Genomic DNA, 13,421 nt, shown 5'->3' on the forward strand with positions numbered 1-13,421 from the left:
CGTTTTGGAGCTAGTCTCCAGAGGCTCAGCTTCTCACTGCTACAGTACACTGCCTCTTATCTTTTGACGTGTGACTGGCTGAAGAGATCCCAGATTTTCTAGTGATATAGACAAAAGAAGAGAGGGGAGAGGGATCATAAGACGTAGGTGTGTGGGGGGTTTGCAGTACAGTTCTTGATACAGAGAATGGGGGATGGGAGATCTCAGATGTGCGCTCACCTTCCTTCACAGCTTCCCCATGAAGTAAGTCGAGCGTCTCTCTCCTCTTGTCCTGGTTACCTGCCAGGGCAAAAGCATAGGCCAGCAGTGCCTTGGTGTAGACATGCTTTCCATGGGGTCCTTCCTTTGCTGACTTCCAGGCTGACTCCAGGCAGAACAGGGCATTGCGGACAACGGGGTGCTGGGGAGGGAGAACAAGGAGGGAACCAAGCTTTGTGAACACGGATGTCAGCGCTCCCAGGTAAGCACAGATCATTCTTCAAATGCAGGTGTCCATCTATTCTGATTCTTGTGGATAGAGAGAATGTATCTTTATGTTATTGCTTTCATAAGGCAGGAACACAGACCATATTTTTAGAATTCATTCTGGGTGTGTATACGGCAGTAGTGGGAGGTCCATAGGGGAGAAATAGCCTAGGAGCATCACTGGGATAGTGTAAATCTTTCGTAATGGATTGACCAAGTTTTCTGTTGATCTGCGGAGCACTGTCATGGCATGAAAGGAAGGCTGACACTTGACTTTTAGCCGGGAGATGGTTCTGACATCAGGGCAGCAGTTTCATTGCATCCAGAACTAGGCTCAGCAGGGGGATGAGGTGGTACCTACAGTGGCGGGGAGAGGGATCTCCAGAAGGGCAATGGTGATGTAGGCGGAGAGGGTCACTTCGTCTTCCACTCCTCCCTGTAAGTGTGAATGAGAGAGGGAGATTTGAGTGATTTAGCTTCTGAGAATGCTCCTCATCAGCTCTTCGCTTTCTGCTGTGTCATGGAATTTATCCTTACCCGTATTCATCCCCTTGGGGTAAATGATCACACTCAACCGAAGTTCCATCCCCTCCTTCTTGGTACTATCCAGTTGATTTATTTATTTATTTATTTATTTATTTATTTATTTATTTATTTATTTATTTATTTATTTAATGTATGTATGGTATGTATGTATGTATTTACCTTTGCTAAGGGATTCCTACATTATTACTTCCTCTCATCATTGTAGACATCATAAATGGACAAATCAAAACTCACTCGGAGGTGCCTGGGTGGCTCAGTGGGCTGAGCATCTGCTTTTGGCTCAGGTCATGATCCTGGGGTCCTGGGATCGAGTCCTGCATTGGGCTCCCTGTTCAGCAGGGAGCCTGCTTCTCCCTTTCCCTCTGCTCCTCCCCCTGCTTGTGCTCTCTTGCTCTCTCTCTCTCTCAAATAAATAAATAAAATCTTATTAAACAAAACCAAACCAAACCAAACCCAAAAAACTAACTCCAAGAACACTTCACCTTAATGGCATTGTTGAGCAGAGACCCGGAACTCCTGAAACAGCCATTGTCCTTCTGCTTTTGGGAGAGCCAGGTGAGGGCTTGGGTGATGTGTGCTTCATCGATGAAGATATAGGCTCGAGCCTGGGCAAAACTCTTCAGTACAAAGGCAGTGAGCCTGAGCGGTGGGAGGGGTGATGATGTTTATGTTGTTACAATAGTTTTATGACTGTGGTGCAGAAAAGGCTTCGTATGACACTGTCCAGCTTGATGTGAGTCACCCGACAGGTGTTCTGTGTACTTAGAACTCCCATCTCCCTTAGACTGCTTGATTCGTCTGCTACGTCTAATATTTCCTTGCTGACTCATTTTCTCCTTGCTACAGAGAGTCTAAGTACTTCTGATGCTATTTTTACTTATTTGAGTAAGACTTTCTTCCTTTAGAGATTTCCTTCTGTAGGTGGCAGAATCTTCTCATTAAGAAGGTTGAATAACTTCGAACTGCTTTGCTTTGCCCTAGGGGTTTTATTTATTCATTTATTTTTAAGTAGGCTCTGCACCCACCGTGGAGCCCAACACAGGGCTTGAACGTGTGCTCTCTCTCTCAAAAAAATAGCTATTTTAGAAAGAATACCCTGGTTATTATTAACAGGATGAATTTGGGTGACAAATCTAACATACACATGTCAGCGTTTCTGCTTGTTACCTTGCTGCCCTTGGTGTATTTGTCGAGTACAACCAACTATAGGTTTAATAATACATATCTGATAAGGTTACTATGAGTATAATTGTGATAATATATGTAAAAGAGCTGGTACAAAAATAGGACTTTGAAAAACTGTCTATCCCTTACCAGGTATTGCCCTCACTCTTGCCATAGTTCTCCCCAAAGGTGCTATAGGAGCCATCATGGTGCTTGTACTTCAGCTGTCTCTGGTAACCTGAAATGGAAGGCTGATGAAACAATACGACAGACTGTGTTGTAGCCAGAGAAATTACTAAAATGCTTTGGTCTCTCTTGTGATATTTCTTAAGTTTTGCTGTCAGATGTTACAAGTTTCTGAGTCCTAAACATTTAGTATTAGAGGTTGGACACTGGGTGATAACCATAAAATTAACTGTCATTCTTATCATAGTAACTACGATACTGTAATAAGCTAACATACCACAGAATTGCTAAGTAACTCAAACCTACTGGGAAACCCAAGCTATTGTTAAAATAACACTGTGAAGTCTTCACTCACTCATTTAGTCACTCACCAGTATTGAGGTAGCCAACAGCCTTGGACATGACTTCTGGAGTCAGCTGGTGTGTTTCATTTAGATAGTTCAGAACATAGATGTTGGGAGCAAAGAGGACCATATTCTGTTCTCCACAGCCATAGGGCATTCGGAGGAGATTTTGTATATTGTGCATGGCAGAGCCCAGTAGGTCTCCTAGGGAATGGGAGAGATGGGACATCATAAAGCTTATAGGTTATAATCTATCTGAATCATTAAGAAGAAAGGAATAATTTTAGGAAGATTGAAAAATGAAGATTTTTAGGAAGGGTGAGTGGTCCAGGGACAGAAGTATGATTGGGAGCAATATACAAGCCCCAAGAAGGAGGGAAGAACCAAGTTCTTGACCTGAGCTGAAGTTAATACTATAGTTGTGATTTCGAGTATTTATGGAAAAGAAAAATAGTAAAAACTATCAAGAGAGTAGAATAATTCACTAGGGTTGGAGCTTACCCAATACTGAGACAGAGGCTCGGGCCGATTCTTCTACTACATTCTCTGGCAACTTCAAAGGTAATTGTTCAGACACCTCAGCACCTAGACAAATAATGGAAATTATTTCTGCATGTATTTTCTTGAAGAGCTCCAAACCCAGAAGCCAGAACTGTGCCTTACACTTAAAGTTCTGAAAAGTTGTCCCTCTTTTACTATTTCTATTTTCAAAATATGTATATTTTAAATGTGTATGAACAGGATTCTGAGATTTCCAGAAATTCTCCTTCCTTATCTCTCTTTTCCTCCCTTACATTGAGAGCATTCCAAAAGAAGGATACAGATTGAGAAATGCCCATGATGTTGTGACTCCGTTGTAGGCATCCTGTGGCTAGCATGAGATGGTTATCACAAGACGATCGGTTTAGTGTTCATCCCCACCCTCTTTACTCAAAAGTTTAATGAAAAATACCCTAATGTATACATAAGCAAAAGAAAAATCTCTGAAATTTCCTGAATTCTACAATAATGCTCTGTCCTTATTGCCATCAAATTTCACCAGATATGAAGATAGTATTTTTATGGAAGCCCTAGACATGGAAGTGGGGGTGAAGATGAACAGTGTTTGAGTCTCCGGAAATATAATAATTGCTGCTGATAGGCATACATTTACTGTTGTTTTAGTATTGGTAAATTATAGGATGATGAAAGAGAAATGTAGTATTTATCTTCATGCTGCATCCCCTTCCTCATGAAATTAATATTGAAACTTTTGAAGGATATACAATTTCAGTTATGCAAGAGGATTATGTTGTACAGAACAGTGCCTACTATTTTTTAAATTTAAATTCAGTTAATTAACATATAATGTATTATTAGTTTCAGAGGAAGAGTTCAGTTTTTCATCAGTTGTATATAACACCTAGTTCTCATGAGATCACGTGCCCTCCTTAATGACCATCCCCCAGTTAAACTCCCCCACCTCCCACTCCCCTCCAGGAACCCTCAGTTTGTTTCCTATAATTTTTCTTTTAAGACTTTATTTATTTACTTGAGAGAGAGAGAGAAAGAGAACAAGCAAGAGAGAGAGCACAAGTTGGGGAGGGGGCAGAGGGAGAGGGAGAAGTAGATTCCCCACTGAATAGGGAACCTAATGTGGGACTTGATCCCAGGACCCTGGGACCATGACCTGAGCTGAAGGCAGATGCTTAACCCACTGAGCCACCCAGGCACCTCTGATTCCTATAGTTAAGAGTCTTTTATGGTTTGTCTCCCTCTCTGATTTTTGTCTTATTTTATCTTTCCCTCCCTTCCTCTGTGATCCTCTGGTTTGTTTCTTAAATTCTACATATGAGTGAAATGATATGATAATTGTTTTTCTACGATTGACTTATTTTGCTTGTCATAATGCCCTCTAGTTCCATCCATGTTGTTACAAATGGTAAGATTTCATTTTTTTGATGGCTGAGTAATATTCCATTATTCCATCTCACATCTTTTTTATCCATTCATCTCTCGATGAACTGCTAGGCTTTTCCATAGTTTGACTATTGTGGACATTGCTGCTATAAACACCATGATAAAAGGATTTGGTGACAAATTCACTTAAATGTAGAAATAAGGCTGAACAACCAGGCAATACGTTTTTAGAACACATTTTATATATTTGAAGTCTTGACAGTATAATAAAAATAAACAAAACTTAGGACGTAGACAGAGAAAGGCAAGAAACTCATGTATGATGTTGATTTGACATTGTTTGAAGTGAGAACACATTGTGTTGATAAGTTTCTTAGTGTGCTAAGTCTCTGTATTTTTGTTTAGACTAGAAAATTCTCCACCAAGATAAAGTTATATCTTCTTCTGTGTGAGTTTCTTTAGTATCTTCTCAAATGACTCATAGAGCATTAGGTACAAGATTGGCATCCAATATTGACACGACAACAATGGTACAGGCTAAGATAATTCTTTCTTTGGGACATAGCATGGTCCCATTATCGAATGCTGTTGGCTATGCAAAATTCAATGTGGCGGTGGCTTGAATTCAGCTAACCATATGTTGTATTACTAAATATTCAAGGGGACATTCCCTTTAGCAATATTTATTTGATTCTACTCACTTTCTATGTAACCACGTCATACACTGGTCAGAAAGACAATTGGGTGTTTGTACAGGTGCTATAATAGATAAAAATTCAGAAAGCATGGGCTAGGGATAGTCTCCTCATAAAATTACATGGCTTCTCTAAGAACCAGGTGCCTCATTTATCAAATGGGTTGATGGTTCTTTGGGTCTTACCTCGTAGGGAAGTGTAGGAATAAGATGTAAGATTCTTTGAACTTGTTACAGAAACTTTAGTCAATGCTATTCTAATTATGATGAATGACTCTTACCTGACGGACAGAGCAGGGAATTGAACGTTACTTCCTTCTCTAGTCCTTCAGGCTGTAGGTGGAAAGAAAGAAAAGGTGGAGGTGAGAATGGACATGCATGTCGATAGTGGAACCACAAATTTCTTGATAGTGAGGAGAAGAATTGGAGCTGACTTCCAAATGTATTACATAAACGAATCTCTAAGTATAAGCACTATGAAGGAGACAGGTTGATAGATGAGAAAGTGAGGAAAAATTATGTAAATATCAAGAGAGAAAGACAGAGACAGAGATAACAGAGAGATGGAGAAAGAGAAAGAGAGAGAGGAGAGAATATTGTGAAATATTCTGTGATTATGTATTATTTAGCCCTTCTCATCTAAAACTTGGGACCTTCAGCTCACCACTGTTTTTTGGCTCACAGTGACCTATTGAATGGGAGGGCTTACTTACCTCAACCAGCAGGGACTTAATGATGGTGTCTTTCTTTCCAAACTCAGGGACCACCGCCACCTCAGTCCCACAGGGCTCTTGAGACTCCAGTGCCTCTGCACTCACAGTGAAATTCACATTCCCTAAAAAAGCGCCAATACGGATGAGCACCATTTCCTTCTTTCTATGCTTCCAAACCTCAAGATTTATAAGTGTTCAATGCTTTGTAACTTCTTTTTGTTTTATAAAAACATAGGAGCAGGAATGGAAGCAGCATCAACTAGAGGCTAGTGATCCTGAGAATCCAAGGCAGAGATAGAGGGAGATAAGGGAAGTGGGGACAGTTTTCCAGACTTCCTAGAATAAAAGACAAAGGAAAAAATATCCTACCATGGCGGGGAGGGGGTGTGTGGTCTTTGCCCGAGGGAAGTAGCACTAGATATAAGGATCCTGCTGATATGTACAATCCTTGAGTAGAGAATTGTCTCTAGGAGACTGTTCCTCACCTAATGCCTTTGGCGTTACTGCCCAGGACACGGTGTGCCGGCCATTCCCACAGATGCAGTGAGACTCTTGTTCCTTCTCCTGGACCAGGAATGCAGGATTCGGATCTAGCTGCACACCAACCTGAAACCACATGTGAGACAAAGAGACAGCTCAGAGGGAGAAGGGGACCAAAGGAGGAATGGTTTGAAATAAAGCATATTGGGGGATTGGTTAGATTTTAGGTTGCCTAATACTGAAGATGATCGAAATGCAGATCGACTACCTTACAGAGGATCTGACATCGAAATCTTTGTATTTTTGGGTAATCTGCTCTTTCATGCGGCGGGACAAGAGGTGAGGAAAAGTCAAGACGGCATGTTGCCCGTGGGAGCGCTTCTTTGGTCCGGGATCTCGACCATTCCTTCGGCTCTCCCAGCAGAGTATTCAAGATTTATAAATGGGTATTAAGATGCTCGCAAATAAATTTTAAAGTGAGGTTTAATCTAATTAATGCCATATGATGATATATGAAAGTTAAATATTTGGAATGCAGAAGTCGAAAACTTGGGGGATCTAAGACATGAGAATGAAGCGTACTGATTTTTGTTCACCGTGTCAGAAATCTTCATACTGTGAGAGCTTCTTAACCTTATGGGGTTGGGGTAAGAGTCAGAAGCTTTGCAGGTATATGGAGATATCAGCAACCATAGCTTCTACAACATATGAATACCTTTCAGAGCATTCCTTCTCGGGTGAACACATCTTGCACGCAAGAGTTTGTCAGTATTTCGAAGAATGCAATTTTTAATTTACGTGACTGTTTCACCTTGTGTTCAATTCAGGTAAGAGGTCTTTACCTGGATGCATTTGGGAAGGTAGTTGAGGACGGTGGCCTTGAGTGTGAAGGCTTCTCCGCGGATCACAGAGTAGGGCATTGTGAGCTCCACAAAGAAGGGCTGGAAGGCTCGGAGGGAGGCGGGAAGAGAGAGACCAAGTCCAGTGTCATTCGACAGGCAGAGGGCCCCTGCCTTCCACTCTGTGATGGTATCAGGGACTATTACTCCCACTTCAGCCACACCTGATGAGCTGGGGAGAATGGCAATATGAAGAACAGAAAGTAAGCAGTTAAATAAATCCTTTCTATCCTTTCTAGGAACAGAACCCCTATAAATAATTCTATTGTCATATCTTGAATGCACTCAGTAGAAATATCAATAAAGGAGAGTATAATCAAGACTCAAACCGGGAAAATATAAGAAGTCCTTTCCTTCCAATTCTGCTTTCAATTCTAGTCTATATCGAAATCTCCCATAGACACAGAATTATAGCATTATCTATTACAGACAATATCATTATGAACTAAATATGTAATCTGAGATTGCTCGTAGATTTTATTCTTTAAAATAGTGTTCCAATGAGGGCAGGCTTTTTTAAGTTTTAGTTCTACTACTGGTGTGTAGTTGGCCTGACTGATTCTGCATTTAACTCAAGACTGTTGGCCAGTGAAGGATCTCTGACAGGTGTTAGTCTGTGCAGTGCCTGGTCATATTTCGTCCTTATTCCCATTTTCTGAAAGTCTTGGAATTAAATGTCCACAAAATTTCTTAGCTCGGAATATAATTAGAATAGTGAGACTCTCATAGCAGAAGTATTTATGTTAAACCTCTCCCGAAAATAGCAATGTGTCTAAAAGAAATACTTGGGTATTGAAAAATTAGCTAAAAATGGAAAATGTGGGGAGTCTATATTGTTGCTTTTTGTATATAAAGAAAGTTACTCACTCTACTGCCACCAAGTCCCAGATCCATGTCTCAGGGAAGTACTTTCGCACAGTCTCGGTGAGAGGCTCGGAAACATGGACCATCTTTGTAAGTTCATGGCCTCTTTGCAATTCAGATACGACTAATGGTAGGTGAGGGGGAGAAAGAAATAATATAAAGATAAAGAGATGGTAATACATGCTACAAAAAAAAAAAATAGATGTAATAGAACCGGGAGAGGATGCTTGGGTGCTAAGCAAAAGCTCCTTTGAGGAGGTGATACTTCTGCTGAATCCTGGAGTCTTAGAATAAGTTCTAAGTGAGCTAGGGGAAGAGAATCACAAGCAGAGAGCAGAGACCTAGAGGCAGAAGGAGCTTAGGATGGCCTATGGAGCAGAAAAGGTGTCCTCTGTGGTTACTGTGCTTTGTCTCGAGGAGAGTGAGAGGACGTTGGGAGGAGAGTTGGGAGGAGGACAGGTGTCAGTTTCCATTTGGTGTGTTCCCCTGTGGGATCAAAGAAACATGGTACCCAGACATGATGACAATGGCTCTGGGAAAGTTTACAGGAGTGAGGGATCAAGGATAAAAAAGTTCTTTATTTTCACGTGTGCCAGAAGGTCAGTCAGGTTCTCTCACCCATTTACCTTCTGTTAATGCTATACTGGTAAATATTCAACAACCAGCTCTCTGAAAAAAATTTGTGAACATATAGTCTTGTACATACATAAGTTTACTATAAATTCTACTGTAAAGGATGGTAGACTTCAATTTACAAGTAATAAACATATATAATAATATTTACTTAAATTCCACATAACCAGCTAATTTCATTGAACGTTTTCCTTGATTTTTGACAAACTCTTTAGTTTGTACTCAACCTATATTCCACCATGATTTGACAATATCAGACTAGAAATAAATGCTTGGTTCCTCTCTGATTCACCAGTAAAGTAGTCCATTTCATTTACAAATGAATGTGACTTCGACATGAATATTGGCTGATAATTTGGATAAGTTAAAGTGCTTCCTTATCTAACTGGTGAGAAGGTAGTCCCAACTTGTGAACATTTCTGCTTCAGTTTATACTGATCCTCTGGAAATTACCTTTCCTGCTCAACCTCACACATTCACGCATCTCCGTTTACTAGAGGCAGATTCTTGATGAATGAATTTCCTGATTGCTCAATCAGAATTAATCCTTTCTTTTATTCTGCATATCTGTGCCTCTCTCTCTTTTTTTAAATGGAAGTATCCTTGACACACAACCTTACCGTACGTCTCGGACAACTCCTCACAGTCGGCCTTGTATTCTCTCCAGCATTGCACATGTGGGGGCTTGACACAATCAGAATCTGGGGATTTGTATTGCTATGTGATCTTGAGCGAGAACCTTAACATATCTGAATCACAAGGCCTTTTTTGTTAATTTTATCACATTTTATCTTTTAAAATATTCTTTGATTTGACTCAATATATTGAATTTTATTAGTTTTTTACCTGGAGAAGTGAATAGTCTTCGAGATGAGTACACTGCCTCGTGTTCAGGCTGTGAACATACTTTGGGTTTACGAATCTTTGTGTTGGTGAATACCTTTAAGCCCATATCCTGTGAAGGAGATTATTACCTAATCAGTACATAAATATTGTAAAATATACATAGGCACATACTTCATTGAATTTCACAAATAATCTGATTACTTAATACTAAACTTTTAATGTTCACATCTGTAGAAGGGTTATTGGTATGCCTACGGAGGTAATTTTAGTCTGTTAAAACTCTCAAGAGTAATATTTTATATATGAGAGTTTTATAAATAACACAAGGCAATGAATTTCAGGAAAAACTTAAAAAAAACCTGATTAATAGTCCAAAAAGTTCTAGCCCTGCCTCTGTTGCTATTGTCAGATCTGCTAATATTAGTGACCTTGGAGAAGTCATTTGACCTCTCTGTGTCCCATTACCCTCAATTATGATATAAAGGCATTAAAATAATTTTTCACATATAATATTTTGTAAATCTTTAGAATGGATCGTTTACAATATAAGGAATTTACCTGTAGGAAGCTATACATATCTTTTTCATTTGTATTTGATACAGGGGAATACATGACCCCATTGATATAGACATTATGGCGATTGATACAGTCTCTATCATCTTCCTCCTGACGATTCAAGCTCCCAGGGAAACCACTGAGGTCCTTCACTGGTAGCAGGTTATAAACCTGTACAAATGCAAAGGACAAAAGGACAAACTTATCTGTGGCTTATTCTTCTTAAGTGCGAAGAGAAAAGAAAAGAATAATCACCGTCAGTCTTTGAGCACCACTGTTGCTTCAGTAATTTATAGAGATGATTTTGAAGCTGTTTTTTTTTTTTTAACAGTTTTAGGTGGAAAAAAAAATTGAAACATTCCCATCTGAGTACTCAAAGACCACAAACATTTGTTGCAGAATTCAAAGGCAAACACCAGACTCCATACTAGAATGGGATAAAACTTTATTGAGATAAATTGATGTCTGCTGTATTTGAGACATGGTATAAAACTTCAGGATGATAGAGCGAAATGATACTTTTGTCTCTCCTTGTGGGCAGCAACTGACTCTGTGTGTAACGAAGTTAATGAACCCATGTTCTAAACTGGCACACGAATAAATATAATCCTCTATATAGGACAGGATAGTATTTTCTTAGGTATTATCCATGGGAACAAAATGCTTCAGATCTTCACACAGTACATAAAATACTGGAAATGATGCTTTCAAATACATTTGAAGGGGAAGAGTAAGACACTTGTAAAAACGCTGATAGTGCACTGTCTTATGTTCGAAGGAGTTTAAAACTGCTTGGCCAAGTAAGTCGTGTAATGAAATTAAATGCTTTCTCAAAGGTAGCTCCCTCTTATTATTCTCCATCTCTCTTCTCTGCTTTTTCTCCAAAGCATATCAATGTGTTATTGTCTATCTCATCTATAGAAACGTAAGTTCCATGAGAGGATGGCTTTTTGTCTTTTGAGTAGTTCACTACTAGATCCCCAGCATTTCAACAAACCGGGCACACCTAGAACACAGCAGACACTAAATAAACATGTGTTGAATGGATGGCTTATGCTACTGGGAGCAAAGCGTTTCATTAGTAAAATACTATCAAGGCTGGAGAGGATTAGGCTAGTGTCTTAACCCAGGTCTATTACTACCTGAAAGCTCCTGTTTTTTTATTAACGAATTAATAGGACATTCTGCCTTATCTATCCACCAGCATTGTTATAATTTAGAAAAACCCCTGAGAACTATAAAATTATTTTATATAAACATAAAACATTGTTATTTTTCCATGTATCCCCTTGTTCCCATGAAAATATACTTAATACTTCCTTTCGAAGAATTCTAATATTTTTGATTAAATTCCATTTGGAAGGACCAAAAAATTGAATGTCTTTTCTTGTAACTTTCTTTTTTAGGGAGTAAAACATGACTTTCCCTTTGTAAAATTCTGACAGAAAAAAAAAAAACTTCGGTAAGAAGTTATTCCAATTGGCCTCATATTGAAATTTTGGAGATATAAGCAGACTACTATTAGCACATGTTGTTTCTCATTTTTCTACTCCAGCCATACCATTGTGATATTTCTTGTATTCACCCAACATTTTAAAGGGTTTCATTTATCAATGTCATTTATCATATAGTAACTCATTTTTCCAAATTTTTATTCATCAGAGACAATGTATATCTTCTTTCAGAAATTGTGTCCATCTTGGAACATACAGTGTTTGATATAATTCTTATAAAAACAGAAATTTGATATTTCAAATCAGTTTTAGTGCAGGTCAATGTACTACTTTTGTCAGACTTTTTTAAACATTGCAACTAGCTTGAAAACACCTGTTACTAGTTTCATAGAGCTCTGGGATTTCAGGGACTTAGAACGGTGCATGATTTTATTGATGCAAACACACACACATATATATGTATTTAAAATTATGTAAATAAATATATATATATATGTGCATGTTCAAATGTAATACATTTCTTAACAAAAAAGTGTCCATGAAGGAGATCATAACTATGAACTCTTAGATAAATACAATTTTAATAGATCTGATCTTACTCAGGCATTTCTCCTTACTCTGGGCCTCTTGTGTAGCCCTTCCTGACCTGCACGGCTGCCGGGAACTCACCGAGGCTGCGGACAGCTCTGCTTCGGGCTTCATGAGCAGCACACTTTGGTCCACGGCACGGAGGGCGCACAGGGACTGAGGAGAAGCTGAAACTTGCAGGTGGGCGTGGGAAGCCGGGAGACTTTGTGTTGGGCGGAAGCTCAAGTCCACCTGGGGAATTGGGGAGAATGGGCGAGAAAACAAATATTCTGATTTAACTGTGCTTTCACAAGCATTTCCTGAGTGTTCCTCACATTCAGTGCACGCCCACTTGGACGTGGTGGTGGTTGGCACCATGTATCTTGGGGCTTCTTGTCCCTTATACTTCGCTCTGATTTTCGAGAATCAGTTGAGCCATTATAATGATATCTAGTTATTCTTACAAGTTATTAAATTTGAAGTGCCATTTTTTAATCTTTGGCACATGGCAAGGTGTATATCAAGTGCGGGTGGAATGCAAATGGTTCTAGATGCTCTTGGATTATTCTTTGGCCTTTAGTAGCCTTAAAAACTTGCTTACATATTTTCCAACACTTCATCATAGAAGGGAGCAAGGTACTCTGAACTGTATCATATAGTAAGAGACAATGCATGAGAATTTTGAACTAGAGGTCAAATGGCATGGCTTCTTAGTATGACTCTGCCATTACCTTGCTGAAAATCTCTGGAAAATTCATTTAACCCCTTTGGCCCCAATGTTCACATGCAGAAAGTAATTGATAATAATAACAACTTTTAGTTTTAAATGTTGAAAATATCATGATAAAAACCCCACCTTGTTGGCTAGACAGTTTTCAACCTTGTATTTTGCAGAATCCCCAATCACTTCCCCATCAGGTAAAATGGCGTAGATGAGCATTCGAGCAACTGGAGCAATGTCTGACTCCACAGGGATGGACACGGAAAAATGGCCTTTCACTGAAGCACAGAGAGCATGAGGATGTGATTACGGCTTAGACAACTCCCAGGGCTGAAATGAAATTTTTCTGTTGCACAGAGCCATTTTTAGGAGCCTGGTCTGGTGAATGACT

At 39.4% G+C, this 13,421-nt stretch overlaps 1 protein-coding gene across 1 annotated transcript in view; it reads right to left on the reverse strand.

Moving 5' to 3' along the window:
• The window catches only part of LOC123781644 (alpha-2-macroglobulin), a 37,988-nt gene that overhangs the window by 8,054 nt on the left and 16,513 nt on the right, over nucleotides 1–13,421 (reverse strand). Inside the window, exons 14-28 of the mRNA XM_045781285.2 lie at nucleotides 13,166–13,308; nucleotides 12,412–12,561; nucleotides 10,292–10,459; nucleotides 9,734–9,842; nucleotides 8,258–8,378; nucleotides 7,334–7,562; nucleotides 6,497–6,617; nucleotides 6,012–6,133; nucleotides 5,580–5,631; nucleotides 3,207–3,290; nucleotides 2,733–2,909; nucleotides 2,326–2,413; nucleotides 1,494–1,650; nucleotides 827–901; nucleotides 220–400 (exon numbers count right to left, since the gene is read on the reverse strand). Of these exons, the coding sequence (XP_045637241.2) occupies nucleotides 220–400; nucleotides 827–901; nucleotides 1,494–1,650; nucleotides 2,326–2,413; nucleotides 2,733–2,909; nucleotides 3,207–3,290; nucleotides 5,580–5,631; nucleotides 6,012–6,133; nucleotides 6,497–6,617; nucleotides 7,334–7,562; nucleotides 8,258–8,378; nucleotides 9,734–9,842; nucleotides 10,292–10,459; nucleotides 12,412–12,561; nucleotides 13,166–13,308 (1,977 nt within the window). The remainder of the gene's footprint in view (nucleotides 1–219; nucleotides 401–826; nucleotides 902–1,493; nucleotides 1,651–2,325; nucleotides 2,414–2,732; nucleotides 2,910–3,206; nucleotides 3,291–5,579; nucleotides 5,632–6,011; nucleotides 6,134–6,496; nucleotides 6,618–7,333; nucleotides 7,563–8,257; nucleotides 8,379–9,733; nucleotides 9,843–10,291; nucleotides 10,460–12,411; nucleotides 12,562–13,165; nucleotides 13,309–13,421) is intronic.

Source organism: Ursus americanus, chromosome 25, assembly GCF_024610735.1.
Source record: "Ursus americanus isolate L20-20 chromosome 25, mUrsAme1.1.p, whole genome shotgun sequence".
Lineage (NCBI taxonomy): Eukaryota > Metazoa > Chordata > Mammalia > Carnivora > Ursidae > Ursus > Ursus americanus.